Raw genomic sequence first — 21,640 nt, 5'->3', positions numbered from 1 at the left:
CAAACAAAAAACTGCCGTGACCCGGATTCGAACCGGGGTTGCTGCGGCCACAACGCAGAGTACTAACCACTATACGATCACGGCGAGCCACCTACAGGACGAGGGCGAGGCAGAAAATTCAGAGGCATGATTGTTTAACAAGCCACATCGGCTGGGTTTTGCAATTTCTTTTGACATTTGAAGGCTTTAATTGAGTGTATTGATAAACAGCTCTTTCAGCAACTTACTTTCATGTTGTAAAACAAGAAATTTGTGCGTAAAAATGGACGTTCACCACTATTAGCTCAGAAGTTGCCTCATTAACTTTTATATTTAACGTTATTTCCTCTTATTCTGGTTCTACAAATCTTACAATCAGTTGGCATGCCATCTGTGACATTATGTTTCTGTGCTTATTTTTTGTCATGGTGACTTGTCAAAAAGTTTTTGAACAGTAAGCTTTTTAATGTTTTTTTTACAAGTCTCTTCTGCCCACCAAGCCTGCATTTATTCGATTCAAAATACAGCAAAAGCAGTAAAAATAGTTGAAATATTTTTACAATTTAAAATAAGTTTTCTATTTGAATATACTTTAAAATGTAATTTATTCCTGTGATTCCAAAGCTGAATTTTAGCATCACTGCAGTCACATCACATGATCCTTCAGAAATCATTCTAAGATTCTGCTTTGCTGCTCAAAAAACATTTATTATTATTATTATTATGTTGAAAACAGCTGAGTAGAATTTTTTCAGGTTTCTTTGATGAATAGAAATTCAGAAGAACAGCATTTATTTAAAATAGAAATCTTTTGTAATGTATAGGCCTACCTTGTTAAATAAAAAGTATTCATTTCTATAATTTATTTCCAGAAAATAAAAAATATATATACTGACTCCAAGCTATTGAATGGTATAGTGTATAATGGTACAAATATCAGATTTTTGTCATTATTTATGTCAGATAAATGCTGATCTTGGGATCTTTCTTTTCATCAAAGAATCCTGAATAAATGTACTCAACTGTTTAAACTGTTTAAATATTATTAATAATAGTAATAATAATAAATGTTTTTTGAACAGCAAATCAACATATTAGACTGATTTCTGAAGGATCGTGTGCCACTGAAGACTGGAGTAATAACACTAAAAATTTAGCTTTGATCACAGGAATAAATTACATTTTAAAATATATTCAAACAGAAAACAGTTATTTTAAATAGTAAAAATATTTCTAAATTTTACTGTTTTTGCTGTACTTTGGATCAAATAAATGCAGGTGAGAAGAAAAGACTTCTTTAAAAAACATTACAAATCTTACTGTTCAAATACTTTGGACTAGTAGTGTTTAATAGCATTTATTCAATTATTAATTATGCTTTTGTAAAATATTTAGAAAATTGTCAGCATATTTATATTTTTATACTTCTATAGTATAGTAAAAAAAAAAAAAAAACATGTTCCAGTTGTTTTTTTTCTGTTATCTTATTTTTGTACATACAGTTTTTTAAACAAACGTACATGTATAATGTTATGTTACTATGTAGGTAGCATGCTTCTCAGAAGTCCATTTCAGTGCTCTTTCTCTAATTCAATTCATGTTCCATTTATACCCAAATAACATGGAAGCCTGTAAACTATTTAAGACACTTTAAATGTGATTTAGGGGCAGTAAATTGCATTTTTGCATAGTAGTGATATAGTAATGCATAGTAGTGTGTTCTTGTTCTCGTCTGGGGTCGTTATGATAGTGTTGTTGGCTAGTTGACATTAAATGTCAAGCAATGACAGCAGTCAAAAAGACCTGCAGGATGACAAACTTAGTCAAGATCTTCATTTGTCAAACCATTTTCGAATTTAAACGATCTGTGATTAAAAACAATGACAAACAAAACATTTTTGACCAGTTACAGAACATAAAAACACACTTTCCGTTTACATATTATACGTTATGCCTTATAATCTTGATGTTTGCATAATGTCTACCCTTATAATAAAAGATTAGATCAGTAAACGTTTTAAGATGATGTGACTAGCACATCATAAAACAGTGGGAGAGAGAAACGAGAGAGAGAGCTGAACAGCTGGACGCTTAAATAAGAGGTCTCTTTAAATACTCAACGTGCCCGCTACTAAACCTGGATGTGGGTGTGGTCTGTTTCGTAACGTCAATCGTCCGCAAGGCGTGACTAAGCAATTCCAACTACTTCAGGGAAACAAATGGGTATTGTACACATGTTTAATATCAATACACGTTCCACCTGCGTTTATACATATGTGTAATAGTTACCATCTTATTTTAAATGTAAATTAACGAACGGCACATATAAGCGGCTTGTGGCTGATCTGCGATTGATTGGTTTTGTCTACAGAAATCATGGCGCCCTGACGTCTTCGGCGGAGTTTTGTTATCCAGTACTGAAGTATGCAGAAATGTGTTAGCCGGTGGACCTTTACAGCGAGTTATCTTCCGATTTTATGATATTTTCCACAGTTTTCATTCGAACTATTAGGTAAGTGTCAAATATATGGTTTGTTTTCTTTGTTCGTTTAGCGGCGGCCCGGTTCGCTGGCGTCGGGCTCGTGTGTTGCTATCGGGCGCGATAGCTTTAGCTAATGACACAGTGTTTCACAATGTCTCAACATATTTTTGTTTAAATTCTAAAGGTCTGTTGAATTTCTCGTTGGATTTTATAGAATTCAACAGTGAGTCTATTTAAAACTTAAAGCTCCACGAAAACGCTGGAAGCTAATTTAATTTACACTTGAAATAAACATAAAAAAAGTCAAAGTCAAACATATAACTATATCACTTAACTTACATGTAAAATAACTAACGTACTTAACCTAATCTCAACGTACTCTTAAACTAAACAGTTTAAATGTAAACCTTAACCAAGATACAATTTCGCTTTAACTGTAATACTAAACTTGCACTTGAACTAAGACACTAATTTAGACTGAACTTAAGTTTAAGTAAACTAATGGACTAAACGGACACTTACTAAAAGTTAGGCTAAAGTAGTAACCATTTAAACTAAATTTAGCACTTAAGTTAAAAACTGGCATTTAAAGTACAGAAATGAAAGTATATTAACACTAAATGATGTTTTAATTCACCTGTTAATCTAAACGGTTTCTAAATGTGACCCTGGACCACAAAACCAGTCATAAGGGTCAAATTTTTAAAACTGAGAATTATACAGCATCTGAAAGCTGAAAAAAAAAAGCTTTCCATTGGTGTATGGTTAGAATAGGACAATATTTGGCTGAGATGCAACTATTTAAAAATCTGGAATCTGAGGGTGCAAAAAAATACTAATATTGAGGAAAAAAAAAAGCCTTTAAACCTGTCTAAATGAAGTTTTTAGCAATGCATATTGCTAATCAAAAATTAGGTTTTGATACATTTACAAAATATCTTCATGGAACTTGCTATTGGGTGATATCTGTAGCTCATGACAGCTCAGTATTTCACAATGTCTCAACTTTTTTTTTTTTGTTTAAATTCTGAAAGTCTGTTGGGTTTTTATAGAATTCAACAGTCCATTTAAATCTTAAAACCCCATGAAAACGCTGGAAGCCGACTGGACTGTTTAAGCTTAGACTTAAACGAAACACTCATATCTAAATAACTTAAATTACGTACTTAATCTTATCTCAATTTACTCTTAAACTAAACCGTTAAAATTTAAACTTCAACCAAGATACAATTCGCTTAAACCGTAAGATTAAACTTGAGCTTGAACTAACCACTAATGTAGACTGAACTTAAGTTACAAGTAAACTAATGGATTAAATGGACGTTTACCAACAGTTAGGCAAAAGTAGTAACCATTTAAACTAAATCTAGCACTTAACTAAAAAAGTGACATTTAAAACTAAAAGAAAACTATATAAAACTAAATTAGGTTTTAATTCGCATGCTAATCTATATGGTATCTATATGTGACCTTGGACCACAAAAACAGTCATAAGGGTAAATGAAAATAAATCTGAAAGCTAAATGAATAAGCTTACCATTGATGTATGGTTTGTTAGGATAGGACAATATTTGCCTGAGATGCAACTACTTAAATCTGGAATCTGAGGTTGGGAAAAAAAAAATCTAAATATTGAGAAAATCTCCTTTTAAAGTTGTCCAAATAAAGTTCTTAGCATTGCATATTACTAATTAAAATATAAGTTTTGATATTTATGGTAGGAAGTGTAGAAAATATCTTCATGGAACATGACCTTTATTTAATATCCTGATGATTTTTGGCATAAAAGAAAATTTGATAACTTTGACCTATACAATGTATTTTTTAGGTTATTGCTAAAAGTATACCGGTGCTACTTAAGACTTGTTTTTATGGTCCTGGGTCACATATGTCTGATTGAAATTTACTTGACATTTAAAGTGTGTTTGCCCTTTGAAACTCCTCCTTATGAGAAGTCATCCATTAAGAGTTTGTTTAATAATGCCAGGCCTTTTAACTTTGCTTTTTTTATGTTTATCCAGACGTGTCTCAACTCTGTCTGTCAGAATGAGTGATCCGGCTGTACAGAGGGTGGTGAGCGATATCATTCGCTCTCCAGAAGACAAACGGGAGTATCGAGGACTTGAGTTTACAAATGGGCTGAAAGCCGTTCTCATCAGCGACCCCACCACTGACAAATCATCAGCAGCACTGGATGTCCACATAGGTACACAGAAATTGTTTGCTTTCTTTATTGTTTGCATACATCTCTCTGATTATTGCTTTCTGATCCCTTCTATTTGAATACAGGACATTTATAATTAACCTGAAGGACGTCTTAGCATTGACTCCTCGTTATCAATAACTACATTTTAACAGAATTGATTGGGATGCCTTTGTCTGTCTATCTGTAGCATTTCACGGCACAAAAAGCTGCTTTTAATAGTCCAGACCTTGATGGCTACCCTTGTCCTGGTTTTATGTCTTTGTTGCAGAGAGAAACTCAAAGCCCACGAGAGTTTTGAATAATTTCTTTTCTAAACAGACCACTCTGTACAAGTCATTGAAGCCTTCATTGTGTCGCATTGAATCTTTTCAGCCTTTTATTTGAGAGGAAAATAACTTTAAACAATCGATTTGAATTACAGCTGGAGCGCTGTCCAGTGTGTCAGCACAGACTTATGGCTGATGCCTGAAAGTGCAGCTTTCAACAACCAAATCACTTTAGAAAGCATGAGTGTTTGAAAAAGTCAATTGAATGAAATGGTGTTGAAATGTCTAAGAAGAGATGCAAATTATATATTCACTTATTAAACTTTTATTAAACTGTATTTTTTCCTTTTAAGGCTTTGTTAATGTTGAACACTATTCTAATTGGTTTTTAAATCCGAAAAGGATCAAAGGACCAGCTAAAAAAACTGATTAATCATTCACACAATTACACAATGCTGTCATCATGGCTCTTTTGCGTTTATTTCAGTGTCACAATGTTTGGGATTTGTGCAACTTTATTCTTGTAAACCATGAATTTGTTTCGAAATGCTGATCTGGGGAAAATGCATGAATGATTCTATTGTAAATTGTCCTATTGAATTGAGTAACTTGGTTTTGCAAGCAACTTGCACATTTGTGACCCTCTACCACATCAAATCTGGACCTAGAGATCCATTTTCCTGCAGAGTTTAGCTCTTACCCTAATCAAACACACCTGAGCATGCTAATCAAGGTCTTCAGGATCATTAGAGAATAACAGGTAGGTGAGTGTGATCAGGGTTGGAGCTAAACTCTGCAGCGCATTGGACCTCCAGGGTAAGATTTGGGGAACCCTGCTCTACCACAAAACCAGTCATAATGGTGTGTTTTTTTTTTTTTTTTTGGTTTTTTTATTGATAAACTGAATAAATAAGCTTTCCATTGATGTATGACTTGTTAGGATATGACAATATTTGTCCTAGATGCAACTATTTGAACATCTGGAATCTTAAGTGTTCAAAAAATCTAAATGTTGACAAAATTGCCCTTTAAATTAGTCCAAATGAAGTTCTTAGCAATACACATTACTAATCAAAAATTAAGTTTTGATATTTATGCTAGGGAATTTACAAAATATCTTCATAGAACATGATATTTACTTAATATCCTAATGAAATCAATAATTTTGAGCCATTCAATGTATTTTTGGCTATTGCTACAAATATACCTGTGCTACTTAAAACTGGTTTTGTGGTTCAGGGTCACATTTGTGTTCATTTAACTTCCTATATTTTATTTTATTGCTTTTCAGATTACAAACTAAATGAATTTGAATTGTAATTGTGCTTCTTGTCTGAACAGCACCTAAAGACTTAAACCTGTCTGTCTGACTGACTAATATATTGTGGTAGAGCTGGGGCATAAACAAGGTCACTGTGTTAAGACTGTGACTTAAGAACTAGTTTGACTAACTAGTGGGTAATCAGTATTACTTTTTGGATTCAAATTAAACCAGTTTAGGTTTTTATGTAATTAACTTCTAAAAGTTACGACTGGTCTTGCAGAAAAAAATTAGATGACTAACTTAAGATCAGTTTAAGCAGTTTATGCAACCGGCTACAACTGGTGTTCTAATGCCATTAATACCGTAGCTTACCTTCATGCAGACCTTTGTCTGACCTTTTTAACTATGGGTTTAAGTTTTTGAATATGCCTGAACCTGTCATCATCTAGTGAAGTTAACTTGACACAAGTTTGTCAGGCACTCTTTTTTGTGTCAGAGTGCAAGCTATCAGTTGTCTTGTGCTTCATCTCCTACTTTTTTTATTTTTATCTTTTTACCATCCTGCAGGTTCTTTGTCAGACCCTGATAACATTTCAGGACTGGCCCACTTCTGTGAGCACATGCTGTTTCTGGGAACCGAGAAGTACCCCAAAGAGAACGAGTACAGTCAGTTTTTGAGCGAGCATGCCGGCAGCTCCAATGCCTTCACCAGTGGAGAGCACACCAATTACTATTTCGACGTATCCCATGAGCATCTACAAGGGGCTTTGGACAGGTAAATGACTCCAAAAAAAGACCAATTTGTGAATTATTAAAGAGCCATCTGGAATGCTGGTCTGTTTTAGATGCTGAAGAGTGATGTGTATGTGCTGTTTGAACTTATGAAAAGGTGAACAGGGTTTAGACCTTCAGGTGTCACGATGCCTTTCGGTGTAGAGTTACATGTCCTGGAGGAATCGGGTTGCTGGGATGTAGAGAGGAGAGTTTTCCCAGAGCCCATCTGCTCCTGTGACCCAGAACACCACCTGCTCATTGAAACATTTGAATGATTCATAATTAATCTCCAAAAACTGGGTCATGACGGAGAATTTTGCAAACGTATCAGACCTGACATTTAGGAAGCAGTTTTTTGACGGGTAATAAGTGTGTAGGATGTGTTTTGAGGGTGTGGAAAAAGCTGAGGCAAACAATAGCAGCCATTAGAAATTAATCAGACACATAGTGAATTGGATTTCTGAAAGCGCACCTGCCTCTCTGAAATTCTGATTGGTCAACCAATGTTAATTCTGAACTCTGGTTTGCAATGCAGAATGTCAAAACATGCAATGCACTGTCCTTGTCTTTGGATGCTTAGATGCATCATAATCTAGTCTGTAGGCACACTTAAGCTTGCCATTTGTCCATTTTAATGTCAGACTCACCAGATTATTAGAGGATTATCTCTTAAAGTCTGTGTATTATGGTGTATTATGTTTATTTATATTATATATTTTTGACCCTGTTCCATATTTAAGTGTTTTTTTCTTTCCCCTTCTCTCCCCTTGCATAATTGTGACTCTGGACCACAAAACCAGTCTTAAGTAGCACAGGTATATTTGTAGCAATAGCCAACATTACGTTGTCTGGGTCGAAATTATAACTTTTTCTTTTATGCAAAAATCATTAGGATATTAAGTAAAGAGCATGTTCAATGCTATTATTTTGTAAATTTCCTACTGTAAATGTATCAGAGCTAAATTTGATTAGTAAAATGCAGTGCTAAAAACTTTATTTGGACAACTTTAAAGGTGATTATCTTACTATTTTGAAATGGTTGTATCTCGGCCAAATATTGACTTAAATCTCAATTTCAAAAAAAGTCCAGGGTCACATTTGTGATAAACTGTGTAGATCACCATGTCACTGCAGCAGTGCTACTCTCATTGTGTACATTTATTTGCATGGCAGTTGCTCTTTGTGTCAATTTGCATGGTTTTAATTTCAGATTTTATTTATGCAAATGATTTCAAACAGGAACATGTAGTGTTCTCCAGCTGTAAGCTGACATTGATTGAACAGATTTTATATAAACAGTGCATTACATGGTGTTTGACTGACTTTGTCTTGTAGATTTGCCCAGTTCTTCCTCTGTCCACTGTTTGATGAGAGCTGTAAGGACCGCGAGGTGAACGCAGTGGATTCAGAACACGAGAAGAACCTCATGAATGACGCATGGCGGCTGTTTCAGTTGGAGAAAGCCACTGGGAACCCCAAACATCCTTTTAGCAAGTTTGGCACTGGTATGGAAATGCTTCACGCCTGATTTAATCTTTTATGTGGATACTGTCCTATCTTGCCTGTTTGAAGACCTAGGTTTATTTCAAATTCCTTTTTTCTCCCCATCACAGGCTACTGCTACTGTAACTCTATACTTTATCCTCTAACTTTCTACTGTCCTTCACTGAGAATGATGTCTAGATCAATTTAGCCTAATCTACTTTGAGAAGATTTATTTTTGCCCGGAATAGCCAGATGGTGGCGGCCTTGACTTATATAAGGCTTGCTTGCTCTCTTAAAAAAAAAAAAAAAACAATTTGTTCTGTCCTTTACCTTCATAATAACCAGCACCATTTAGAGAGAAACAGATGTGCATTCAATTAATGAAAAGAATGCTGTCAAATAAATGTTTATTGGTGTTTAAATCAGCCTTTCTGGTTTAGAAAGATTAAGGTTTAGCTCAAACCAATCTAATTTAAAATACAATTATTGATAATACAAATTTCAGTCCAATAAAATGCTCTCCAACTTATGTATTTGTTAGTGTTTTGCAGCAAAAGTTAATATTCTTAACTGTTGTTTGTATGAGGAATATCACTTTTGCCAAATGTTACCCTGGACTGCAAAGCCAGAACTAAATCAGCCGAATATAAGTTTTCCATTGATGTATGGTTTTGTTAGGATATGACAATAGTTGGCCGAGATACAACTATTTGAATATCTAAAATCTGAGGGTGCAAAAAAATCTAAATATTGAGAAAGTTGTCCAAATGAAGTCCTTAGCAATGTATATTACTAATCAAAAATTAAGTTTTGATATATTTGCGGTAAGAAATGTACAGAATATCTTCATGGAACGTGATCTTTACTTAATATCCTAATTATTTTTGGCATAAAATTAAAATCTTATATAATCTAATAATTTTCACCCATACGATGTATTTTGTGGTCCAGGGTCACAAATGTTTCTTCATCTGTAGCCTTAGACTACCAAGCGATTATTGACTACCTGTATGTTCTTGCTTGTTATTGTCCACAAATTTGTGTTGTTTGTGTTTTTGTCTAAGGCAATAAGTTAACCCTTGAGACAAGGCCATCTCAACAGGGCATTGATATCCGTAAGGAGCTGCTCAAGTTTCACTCCACCTACTATTCCTCCAACCTGATGGGATTGTGTGTGCTGGGCAGAGGTCAGTCATTAGCCACACAAACCAACCTTAAATCGATTTCTTATATTTTACACTTGCTGTTTCGTCTTTGATCTGCAGGCTTATCCCTTTCACTCTGTAAAAAAAAATAAATCCAAAAACCTTCAGCTAACAGTCTTAGATATTTGAATGTAAATGTAGCTGACAGTAAACGTAATGATCTGTGAGCTCCATTCAAGGCACGGCAGATTTCTCACTTCGGTCGCAGTCTGATGCTGAATCTTTCATGAGACTTTCCTTGTTCGTTGTCTTTCTCTTGAATGATTCATAGTTTGTTTTTGCACAGACTAGTATGTGTTCTGAAGGGTGAAGAGATGAAGTTTTCAGTTTGAGTTTAACATTGCCCCTCACTTTTTTTTTTTTTTTTTTTTTTTTTTTAAAGAGTCGCTGGATGATTTGACATCTATGGTGGTGAAGCTTTTTGGTGAGGTCGAGAACAAGAATGTCCCCATTCCAGAGTTCCCATCACACCCTTTCCAGGAAGAACACTTGAGGGTGAGATTTAAACCACAGTCGTGTATTGCACCCTAAACCTGCTCCCTGTTGGAGACATCTAATAGAAATGTTGCATCAGAACTGACCTTTTGGTTTTATACACTACTGTTTAAAAGTTTGAGGTCAGTAAGATTTATTATTTTTCAAAGGTGTGTTTTCAGCTAAGCTAAGGTGCATTTATTTTTTAGAAAATACAGTAGAAAAACAAAACCGTGAAATATTATAAATAAAACATCTGTTTTAGGGTTGGGCGATGTCGACCAATTTTGCATCGTACGATGTCCAATGTGAAACATCGCGATGGATGATTGCTACGGCGGGGGTGTGGGATGGTTGTTGTTAAATAATTAATTCATAATGAATTAATTGTAGCCTATGTTTCCACCAGTGCTTAATTTGAGACGGATTTTTAAAGATCCGGCATTAACAAGTGCATTAGATCATGACAGTGCGTGCGTGCGTGCATACGAGACAGCAAGGTTTTTATGTAGATGTATTTGGAGGATGTGTGTTGGTCCTTAACATATTTACAATCAGTCAGCTTTTTAAAGTTCAAAATAGCTCTCTCATTGACTGCTTACTGCTTAACCCACTCTCTCCAAACGCATTTAATGAGCAGCGGAATGTTTAGAGAGAAAGTGTAATATCAGAAATAATACCAAATCAAGTGAAATATTATGTATTAACATTATAAACACTAAGGCCCGGTTTCGCAGACAAGGCTTAAGCCTAGTCCTAGACTAAAATGTAAGTCTGAGTTGTTTCAACTGAAATAAAATTGCACTGATTGATTTTAAAATATATCAGTGCCTTTGTTTTGTCTCAAGATGCACACCAGTAATGTTTTTTTCTAAGCATGTTTATAAAAATTACTTAAATGTCCTAATTGAACTATGGTCTAATCCTGGCTTAGTCTAAGCCCTGTCTGGGAAACCGGGCCTATAAATATAGCTATAAGTTAGTTACCCTGACTCCAAAATGAATCATTTAAACGTACCGGAATTCAGAACAGAACAGGAATGAAACAAAATATATTAAGGTAAGAACCAAAACAAAGCGAAACTTAAAATAGCAGGCGTTGGGCTCACGCATACCTCTAATTCGGCACAAATCCAAGTGTTTCCATATTCCCAATGTATTTGAATGATAAACTGTTATTTATAATGTATACTAGGCTTTGTATTGTACATTCGTATTTCGATGGAAAATGTATATTCTCTTTTTTTTTTATTTTTTATCCAAGCTCTGTTTGTTATGGTGAAACCATGAAAAAGGCATATTTGGTGTAGTTTATTTAATCTAATTTAATTAAAATTATTTAGATTTTTTTTTTTCTGCTGTTTTTGTATGCCTCATTTATTAACGTAAACGAACTAGTTTGTGTAATTCGTTTGGAGTTCACTGAAATTTGTATTGTGATCGCTAACAACGTCCTTGTTAATATTTCCTCATAATAATAAAATAAGTAAAGATGCGGAAATTGAAAGCATTTCATTTGGCTATATAGTGTGATTAAGTGTGTGTTTTTCGCGAGCGGGTTGCTGCTGCGGCGGGACGGGGCCGAGGATCGCGATGCCGGCTCAGCATCGTGATGTCTATTGGCCATCGACGATGGCATCGAATTTAATATTTTTAAATGCAAATTATTCCTGTGATGGCGAAGCTGAATTTTCAGCATAATTACTCCAGTCTTCAGTCTCACGTGATCCTTTAGAAATCATTCTGTAATAATTTTGTGCTCAAGAAATTTATTACTATCAATGTTGAAAACGCCTGAGCTGCTTAATAAAATGCTCAAAAGAACAGCATTTAGTTAAAATGATTACATTTAGTGTTTAAAGTTAAAATTAAAGATTGTATTTCTTTTTTCCAATTAAAAAAAGTCTTTTTCTTACCATCTTACTAAACCCAAACAATAGTTTAAAGCAGTTGAGTTTTAGAACAAGTATTTGTGATGCATTAAGCTCATGTTTGTAGCACATAATTTCCTTTTTCTTTTAAGGAATGTTCTTTTCTTCTGTTTTCTTTGTATCTGATTCTATCTCCAATTGTTCTTTCTTCTCTGCAGCAATTTTATAAAGTTGTACCTATCAAGGACATTAGAAACTTGTATGTGACCTTCCCTATCCCAGACCTGCAGAAGTACTACAAATCAAATCCAGGCCATTATCTGGGCCATCTGATTGGACATGAGGGTCCAGGGAGTCTTTTGTCTGAGCTCAAAGCTAAAGGTTTGTCAGGAAAGGTTGCTTCTTCTCTGAATGGCCAAATTATAAAACGTGCAAAAGATTATAAGATAATTTGCGGCTATAGGTCCTTGCACACAGAATTTAAAATATTTGCATGTGAAAAAAATAAATAGGACCTCATCTTGTCAACCACGTTTGCACACTGCATCCAAAACTTTCGTCCGTCATGAAAATTGGATGGGGTTTAATTTTCTGGGCTTTTGGCATCTGAAGAAAAGCATACAAAAACTGTGCAAGGACCTTAAGATTTTTAAGGTTGCATCTGACTTGTAAAAATGGTTTGGATCCATACATTTTAGATCTCAGGCATGCATTGTGACTGATTCATGGATGCACTTTTTTTCTCAACTCAGGATGGGTGAACACGCTAGTCGGAGGCCAGAAAGAAGGAGCTAGAGGATTCATGTTCTTCATTATTAATGTGGACCTGACAGAAGAGGGGCTGTGTAAGGACATGGAGTGTTTTTGTGTGTGTGTTTGGTGCTGGTCAGTATGTTTTTGAAGGCTTGAGCTGTATTTCCTGTCTCCAGTGCATGTTGAGGATATCATCTTCCACATGTTCCAGTATATTCAGAAGCTGCGGACGGAGGGCCCTCAAGAGTGGGTCTTTCAGGAGTGTAAGGTATGAACATGCTTGTTACAGTAGAGTCCTGCATTGTGGAAAATGTGGAATTTATGAATTCCAGTCATGAAAATGGAATTTAGTGTGTAACATAATGTCATGTAATTTGGATGAATAAATAAATAAATCAAAAGTAGAGCACAAACTTTCTCATTCCAAACATCTGACAAACAACAGATGGTTTTTCATACAGTGCTCCTTGCAATGATTTGTCTCTACATTTTGTTTTTGCAGGATTTGAACACTGTGGCTTTCAGATTTAAGGATAAGGAACGTCCTCGTGGATACACGTCCAAAGTGGCTGGTCTACTGCATGTAGGTGTTTCTCATGAAAGACTTTAAAAGGTTGTCACCATGGCTACAGTTGCTCATGTCATCAGAGTGCTGCTCAGTTTTGTCAGGAGATCATGGCCTGTGTTTCATTTTAATTATTTTGAGTGTGTGTACTGAATGCCACAGTATGCTGCATTCTGTCTACTACAAAAATAGTGTTTGGAACAGCATGCATCAACATACTAATTGAACAGTATTGTGTAACTTGGCTGGAGATTTAAAGAGAAGTAGCTGTTTTGCATTTTTCAAGGATATTGCTTCTGGCTCAGTCGTCACTTTGGAAATGTAAGGTTGGGTGCATTGTATTGTAGGATGGTGTAAAATATAAATGTTAACATTGAAAAAGGTTATGAAAAGATGAGATTCTTTGAGAGCAAAAAAATTATATTTCTGAGTGTAACGCCCATTTCTCTGTGTGTCAGTACTATCCGCTGGAGGAAATCTTGGCTGCAGAATACTTGCTGGAGGAATTCAGGCCAGACCTGATTGAGATGGTGCTTGATAAACTGAGACCGGAGAATGTCAGGTGAGGCACACAAGGGGGTCTTTCACTTTTGTAACATGTATACACACGTGTGTGTGTGTGTGTGTATAACTTATAAAAGAAAGCAATCAATAATCCCATATTAAACTGAAACCCTGTGGATGGTGTTACTAGGGCTGGGTTTAGATTATTCACAAGCTTACGATTTGATTTCCAATTTGACAGATTGTTTTGGATATATAGCAGGTACAGTTCATGCCAGAAAATCTCTCAACAAATGCTGTAAAATATACACGAGTGTCATTGTTACTACATTATCGAAGGTTTGAAATGCTTAAATTACACTCAGTGAAGGTTTTTTATAATGAAGTTCTGATTTTTTTTTTTTTTTTTTGACTCCAAATTTGTTTTTAAAATATAAAAATTTAAATGGTGGCCATCCTAAAAACATGGCTGATTTATTTAAACATAAATTAAACATTGAAGAACAGTAAAAATTTAAATGAAAAATTCAAATGTTATATGGTGCATATTTAGCAAAATGCTTTTCTTTAGAGTAAATATTTTTACCTGACGAATGAGTTTATAGTCACAGAATATGTTTTTGTGAGGTAAATGTGACATTTACAAGCTGTTAGATTGATGTCTGCATGGTAGAAACACTGAGCGATTGCATTTAGCAGGATACAGATTTTGGTGAGTTTGACTCTTTTAACATGCCTTCGAATGCTTATTTATCATTGTTTTGTTCTAAAATTGGTAATAAATGGAAGAGCTTTATCTTAAACTGAGGCACTACAGTGATCTGTTACTCCATATTAAACACTAAAATGGATGCTAAAAAAAAATATAGTAAAATGGACAGAATTTGAAATCTGAGACTTTTTCATATCAAAAGTAACAAACCTTATTGCAATTTATTGGATAAGAGGCGCATTACAATGTTCTGTTCATTAACTGAAAACAAGCTAGACTAATCGATTCTTGAGATTTAAGTATCAATATAGTCATAAAAATGAGAATTAAAATCAAGAAATCCTTTTTGTTTTGTTTTTGCCAAGCCCTAGGTGTTACCCTGATGAAAATGTTGCAGATGGATCTGAAAGCTGTTTAGAGTTCCCTCAGGATAAGATTAGTTTAATCCAGCCATTGGCTGCTCTCTTCAAAGGCCTACTGAAGGAGCTTCATATTTGAACCTGTGCAAAGCAAATATCAGCTTCTTTAATGTATTGCTGCTCAGGGCCAAACTGGGCTCAGATTGCTTTGTTTTTTTTTTAAACTGGATCTTCCTGTGTTTGTAAGAATCCCACTTCAGATTCTCACCGATGTGATGAAGGCTTTTGAATTCAATTTCCTTTCCAGCTTTAAAAGAGCGTTTGTCTCTGTTTGAACTGCATCTCAACTCATATCATTGCAAGTTTGCAACTCTTGTGGTGTTTTGGGTTTGAAAGAGCTCGTAGGGTCGCTGTATTGTACCATTCAGGTCTAGATAAAATACTTTGCATTTAGATCTGGTGATTTACTGCTTGTCATACCACTTTTTGTGTGATTGGCTACAACACTGACCTTGCTAAAAGCTCTGCAACACTAGATGTCCAATGTCTCACATAGCCAGACTTCTGGCTATCTGTGAAAATCTGATCTAGCCCTTTCTGGCCAAGAACTGCCAACTTGGACAGCTAGACACCATCTGTACCATATTTAAAATGACCAAGCATGGTTATTGTGACATTTAGCAGTGGGTTTTCCGGAAACCGAAATGACATTTTCTCTTGTATCCTGTTTAATTTTAATTTGGTGTTCATAAATGTCACAAACTTTGCCAAATCCACCAACTAGTTCTTCCTCAGAAGTGCACATTGTAGAAACCCAGTATCTTGTAAACACTGCTTTTGGTTTTCCAGTAGAATTTAATAAAAGTCTGAGTGCTGGAAATGAGTGCACCAATCAAATCTAAGCTTGCCAGATTTAAAAAAAAAAAAAAAAAAAGCGCTTCCTGTTTTTATGTGCACTAAGCACAAAGCACAAGTGAATGGTTTGGGACTTTTATATCCTGCTGGTAACCTTGTGTGATTTCGGTCTAATTCTAGAAAGAGTGTTCAGGGTTTTACACAGAATCGATTTGGTGCTCTTATGTAATTGATGCAGGGGAGTCCAAAATAGCCTGTCATTGTTTCAAAAGTTCTCTATTAATCCCGGCTGTCCAAATTGTCCAGAAATGGCACATTGATCTAAAGCTCTATACAGTAGATTGAGAAGCTCCGGGAAACCTGAACCTTTGATTGATGTAATGACCATAATTCTGAATCTATTTACTGAGCCAAAGATTTGATAAAAGCAAAATTGCATGGCCCATTTTCCCCAAGGGAACTGTGATAAATGGACGATGTCGTGCTGTGTCTGGTGCAGTGATCTTACAATTCTTCTGGCTGCGCTTCTTTCTTTTAGGGTCGCTGTAGTCTCCAAATCGTTTGAAGGACAGACGGACCGGACTGAAGAGTGGTATGGCACACAGTATAAACAGGAAGCCATTACTGATGAGGCTATTAAGGTGAGACACTTAGTGTTTTTTCTTTTCTGTTAAAAGTACATACACGCACATTATCTTATTCACAATTGCTAGTGGTGAATGGTCTGAATGGGTAACTAAAAAGGTTGTAGGGGTGATATTATGAGCACTGTATGTTTGATGAAAGGGGACTGAGCTGTGACATTCACAAATCAGCTTATTTAGTAAAAGATGTACACTACCAGTCAAGTTTTTGAATGGTAAAATTTTTAATGTTGTTGCTGTTGAAGTCTCTTCTGCTCACCAAGGCTACATTTATGTGATACAAAGTACAGCAAGTAAAATTTTACTGTTTAACTTTTCTATTTGAATATATTTTAAAATGTAATTCATCTCTGATTTCAAATCTGAGTTTAGTATCATTACTCCAGTCACATGATCCTTCAGAAATCATTCTAATATTTGCTGCTCGAAAAACATTTGTTGAAAAAGTATTTTATTTTTTTCAGGTTTCTTTGATGAATAGAAGGTTCAAAAGAACAGCATTTATCTGAAATGGAAATGATTTGTAACAAATGTTTTTGTAATCACTTTTGATTTCTTTCCAAAATTATTTTATTTTAGATAAATGCTGATCTTTGAATCTTTCTATTCGCCAAAGAATCCTGAAACAAATGTACTCAACTGTTTTTAAATGCTAAATGTTTTTTTCAATTGCAAATCAGCATATAAGAAAGATTTCTGAACAATCATGTGACACTAAAGACTGCAGTAATGATGATGAAAAATTTAGCTTTGATCACAGGAATAAATTGTTTAAAAATGTATTCAAATAGTAAACCATTATTTTTAAATGGTACAACTATTTCAAAATTTTACTGTTTTAGCTGTACTTTGGATAAAATTAATGCAGGCTTGGTGAGCAGAAGAGATGTCTATAAAAAAAAATATATATATAAGTTTTTGAGCAGTAAGATTTTTAGTGTATAAACTACTCTAGCAGACTCATTTCATCTTTTGTGTACTGTACTTACTATAATTTGGGGGGGGAATAAATGGTTTCCTTTTTTTGTTTCAGAAATGGCAAAGTGCCGACCTCAATGGAAAGTTCAAACTGCCAATGAAGAATGAATTCATCCCAACAAACTTTGAGATTTATCCTCTAGAGAAGGATTCCCCATCTGTCCCCACTTTGATAAAGGTATGTTTTGCTTAAATCCATTTTGTATAATTTACACTATAATTTGACCTGATTTGCTTAAAGTCTCTCATTTCTTCCTTTTTTTTAGGACACAGCAATGAGCAAAGTTTGGTTCAAACAGGATGACAAGTTTTTCCTGCCCAAGGCTTGTTTAAACTTTGAGTTTTTCAGGTAGGTTTACCATAAAAACTGTACATATTAGTGATTGTCTATTTGTTTTAGATTTTGCATAAAAGTGACACATTAATGGTAGGATACGAAGTTGTCAATTTATGTGTCGGGAGAATTTTTTTATATGCTAAATATAACTTTATTAATTATAAATATTCAATTTATTTTGATTTTAGTGTAAAATATGATTTGAGCATGTTTTTGACAGATTTGCTCATGAGATTCACTCAAAGATTTTGATGTAAAAATGTTCATTGCTCTTCAGGTTTTACTGATTGTCTGTTTTAGATTTTGCATAATAGTGACAATTATTAATGGTAGGGTACTAAGTTGTCAGTTATGTGTCGGAAGAATTCATTTTTATTTTAATATGCAAAATATAACTTAAATGCAATTTATTTAGATTTTGGCGTAAAATATGATCTGAGCATGTTTTTGACTATCTTTGAATCTCATTTTTGAGTGAATCTGTCAAACATACTGTGATCACATTTTACACTAAATATATAACATTTAAATCAAAGTTGCATATATTTTTATTTTGCATATAAAAAAAATTATTCTCCTAATTGTCACTGCAAAATCGAAAAAAAAAAAAAGACAATATCAGTAAACTAAAGAGAAATGAACATTTTTACATAGATTCACTCAAAAGAGGTTCACTCAAAGATTTTATGTAAAAATGTTCATTACTCTTGTTTTACTGATTGTCTGTTTTAGATTTTGCATAATAGTGACAATTATTAATGGTAGGGTACTAAGTTGTCAATTATGTGTCAGGAGAATTCATTTTTATTTTTATATGCAAAATATAACACATGCAATTTATTTTGATTTTGGTGTAAAATATGATCTGAGCATGTTTTTGACAATCTTTGAGTGAATCTCATTTTGAGTAAATCTGTCAAAAACATGCTCTGATCATATTTTACACTAAATATGAAAATATATGCAATTTCTTTTGATTTTAATGTTCTATTTTGCATATAAAAATAAAAATTCTCCCGACACATAATTGACAACTTGGTACCCTACCATTAATAATTGTCACTATTATGCAAAATCTTAAGACAATATCAGTAAAAACTGAAGAGCAATGAACCATTTTTGCATAGATTCGCTCAAATGAGATTCACTCAAAGATTTTATGCAAAAATGTTCATTGCTCTTCAGTTTTTACTGATTGTCTAGATTTTGCATAATAGTGACAATTATTAATGGTAGGGTACCAAGTTGTCAATTGTGTCAGAATTCATTTTTATTTTAATATGCAAAATATAACTTTTTAAAATCAAAAATTGCATATTTTTATTTTTAGTGTAAAATATGATCTAAGCATGATATTTTCTTTTTTCCACCCAGCAGTGGTGCAGTGTCAGGCTTTTGCTGTGATAGAAAGACTAATTTATAAACCATTAACTATAAAAGTACAATTAAATTTTTCAGAGACCGACCCTTCGTACTAAAGTTACAAGTGACAGGGTTTATCACATGCGTTTTTTCCACAGCCCGTTTGCGTACGTGGACCCGTTGCATTGTAACATGGCGTATTTGTACCTTGAGCTGCTCAAGGATTCCCTGAACGAGTATGCATATGCAGCCGAGCTAGCCGGCCTGAACTATGACCTCCAAAATACCGTCTATGGGATGTATGTAAGTATCCTACAGTCCCCCATGCCATTGTTTCCCAACATGCTCCTCCTGTGAGGACGACAGTCCAACCTCACACACAAACAAATGTCTACCAGTGTAGCTTTGTTTGTGGCCTTTACACAGCAAAAGCTCTTCTCATTCTTTTCAGTGTTGTTTTTCTTTCCCCCGTGTGTAGAAGTAGATTAGCTTCAGAGTAGTGCCGGAGCTGAGGCTGCATATTCATACTCTGTGGTCCCTCTCAACCCCGTTTTCTTTTTGTCTTGTCATGACCCTTTCATACAAATATCACTCCATTTGTGTCCCCCTCCCCTTTTTTTCTTTCTTCCATCCTGCTAGTCGCTACCTATATGCAGACCCAGTGCATTGCAACATGACTTACCTGTTTCTCAGGTTGTTGAAGGATGATTTGAGAGAGTATACATATGCAGCCCGCCTGGCAGGGTTGGTCTATGGCATAGCCTCAGGAATGAATGCCATCCTTGTAAGTATGGTGATTAGCCACTCCCCCTTTTGAGAGAGGGGCGGTGTTTGGGTGAAGGGCGGAGCTTGAGGCTTGTGAGTTTGCAGGGTTGCTTGTCTGTTAAATTCTGCTGCTTTCTGCAGATTGTTGGGATGTTTATTTCTTCGAAATTTCTCCGGTTATTGTATTTTGTGTTAGACTTCGTTTTTTTTTTTTTTTAAGACACACGCCCCCAAAAAAATCTTATCAGTACCTACAAGCCTTATGTAGTCCATATGACCTGTGGTGCTTTATTTTGATTCTTTTGTATACATTTTGAAAGATTCTTGGAAAGAATAGACCAAATTTTAAGTTAATTCTTGCATGTATTGAAATGGACGTCTGGATGCACAATATTAAAATGTCACTAACATCAAATATTCATGTTTTTTTTTTTTTTGTGTGTGAGACCAATCATCAGATTTTAAATTTGGCAACCCTTACTTGTATCAGGCCAAATCTTAAGCTGAAGGTTAAAAAGTAGAAAATAACTTTGGTGTTGTATCTTAAAGCAGTGGTTATTGGTGGTATGTTTGGCTTCTACAAAATATTTTTATTGTAAAGTTTGTTTCTGATGGTTGAGTTATTGCACTGTCAATCTAGTCAACTAACTCTGCTTTTTTTTTTTCTTTCTATTATTATTTTTTTTTTTTTTTTTTTTTTTTTTTTTAAAAGACTTCCTTCCAGCCTAGTCTAAGTGTTTACTGATGTTCAGATGAATCTCATAAGTATTTGTGACCTTGGACCACAAAACCAGTCTTAAGTAGCATGGGTGTATTTGTAACAATAGCCAAAAATACATTGCATGGGTCAAAATTATTGATTTCTTTTATCCCAAAAACGTTAGGATATAAAAAAGATCATGTTCCATGAAGAGATTTTGTAAATTTTCTACCATAAATATCAAAAATTATTTTTTGATTGGTGATATGCACTGCTAATATTTGGACAATGTTAAACTAATTTTTTTCTCAGTATTTAGATCAGCTTTTAGATGTATAAATGAGGATTTAAGGATACATTGAAGATAGATTTAGAATTTTTTTTATTTTATTTTTTGTGCCAGAAAGATACTGCTCTAACTGCAAAAAATATATATTTGTTGTATAGTAGTTTTGTTAGTGTCTTACAGTGTAGCTATTTATTTATTTTGTATTTTTTGGGTTACTTAAGGCAAGACACTACCGATGATTAGGTAAAATTTTAACTAATTAATATTTGCATACTTCTCCTGTTAATTAATCGCAGTAAATTTAAGACTTGAATTACAAGTTTCCTGAATGTTTTGTTTAAATATGTAAATTAAGCTTTATCTGATTAAATATGCCGTAGTTTGTATAAATTTCCAGAACAGAAATCTGGACATGGATAAAGGCATGTTCAGGTGAAAAGGTAAAAGCGTTCAACTTTTGAATGCAAGTGCTACTGGATATTTTTTATTTTGGAGAACAAAATCAATTTTGAAGGCCTTCGAAGATATATACACTACCAGTCAAATGGTTTTGGACAGTCAGATTTTTAATGTTTTTAAAGGTGTGTTTTTTTTTTTTTTTTTTTTTTCTGCTCACCAAGCCTGCATTTATTTGATCCAAAGTACAGCAAAAAGTAAAATTTAGAAATTTTTACCATTTAAAATAATTGATTTCTGTTTAAATATATTAAATTTGTGATTTCAATGCTGTTTTTTTTTTTTTTTTTTTTTTAGGATCATTGCTCCAGTCACATGATCCTTCAAAAATCGAATATTTTGATTGCTGTTTTCA

The 21,640-nt window shown here is 34.2% G+C and overlaps 1 protein-coding gene and 1 non-coding gene across 3 annotated transcripts in view; one reads left to right on the top strand and one right to left on the bottom strand.

Moving 5' to 3' along the window:
* Window positions 1–12: 12 nt before the first annotated feature.
* Window positions 13–84, bottom strand: trnah-gug (transfer RNA histidin (anticodon GUG)). Its single transcript has one exon. It is a non-coding gene; the product is annotated as a tRNA-His (tRNA).
* Window positions 85–2,225: 2,141 nt separating this feature from the next.
* Window positions 2,226–21,640, top strand: part of ide (insulin-degrading enzyme) — a 30,684-nt gene continuing 11,269 nt past the window's right edge. Inside the window, exons 1-15 of one of the 2 annotated variants that reach the window (XM_073833717.1) lie at window positions 2,226–2,491; window positions 4,483–4,667; window positions 6,765–6,972; window positions 8,307–8,476; window positions 9,521–9,643; window positions 10,044–10,156; window positions 12,225–12,387; window positions 12,759–12,851; window positions 12,936–13,027; window positions 13,262–13,342; window positions 13,783–13,886; window positions 16,293–16,395; window positions 17,432–17,554; window positions 17,643–17,725; window positions 19,715–19,859. In XM_073833717.1, coding sequence (XP_073689818.1) covers window positions 2,457–2,491; window positions 4,483–4,667; window positions 6,765–6,972; window positions 8,307–8,476; window positions 9,521–9,643; window positions 10,044–10,156; window positions 12,225–12,387; window positions 12,759–12,851; window positions 12,936–13,027; window positions 13,262–13,342; window positions 13,783–13,886; window positions 16,293–16,395; window positions 17,432–17,554; window positions 17,643–17,725; window positions 19,715–19,859 — 1,821 coding nt within the window. In that variant the 5' untranslated portion in view covers window positions 2,226–2,456. Of the gene's footprint in view, window positions 2,492–4,482; window positions 4,668–6,764; window positions 6,973–8,306; window positions 8,477–9,520; window positions 9,644–10,043; window positions 10,157–12,224; window positions 12,388–12,758; window positions 12,852–12,935; window positions 13,028–13,261; window positions 13,343–13,782; window positions 13,887–16,292; window positions 16,396–17,431; window positions 17,555–17,642; window positions 17,726–19,233; window positions 19,379–19,714; window positions 19,860–21,640 lie in introns of both variants that reach the window. The other variant, XM_073833716.1, reaches the window with a different exon arrangement.

This window comes from Garra rufa, chromosome 2 (genome assembly GCF_049309525.1).
Source record: "Garra rufa chromosome 2, GarRuf1.0, whole genome shotgun sequence".
Lineage (NCBI taxonomy): Eukaryota > Metazoa > Chordata > Actinopteri > Cypriniformes > Cyprinidae > Garra > Garra rufa.
This window is presented reverse-complemented; position numbering and strand designations above follow the sequence as displayed.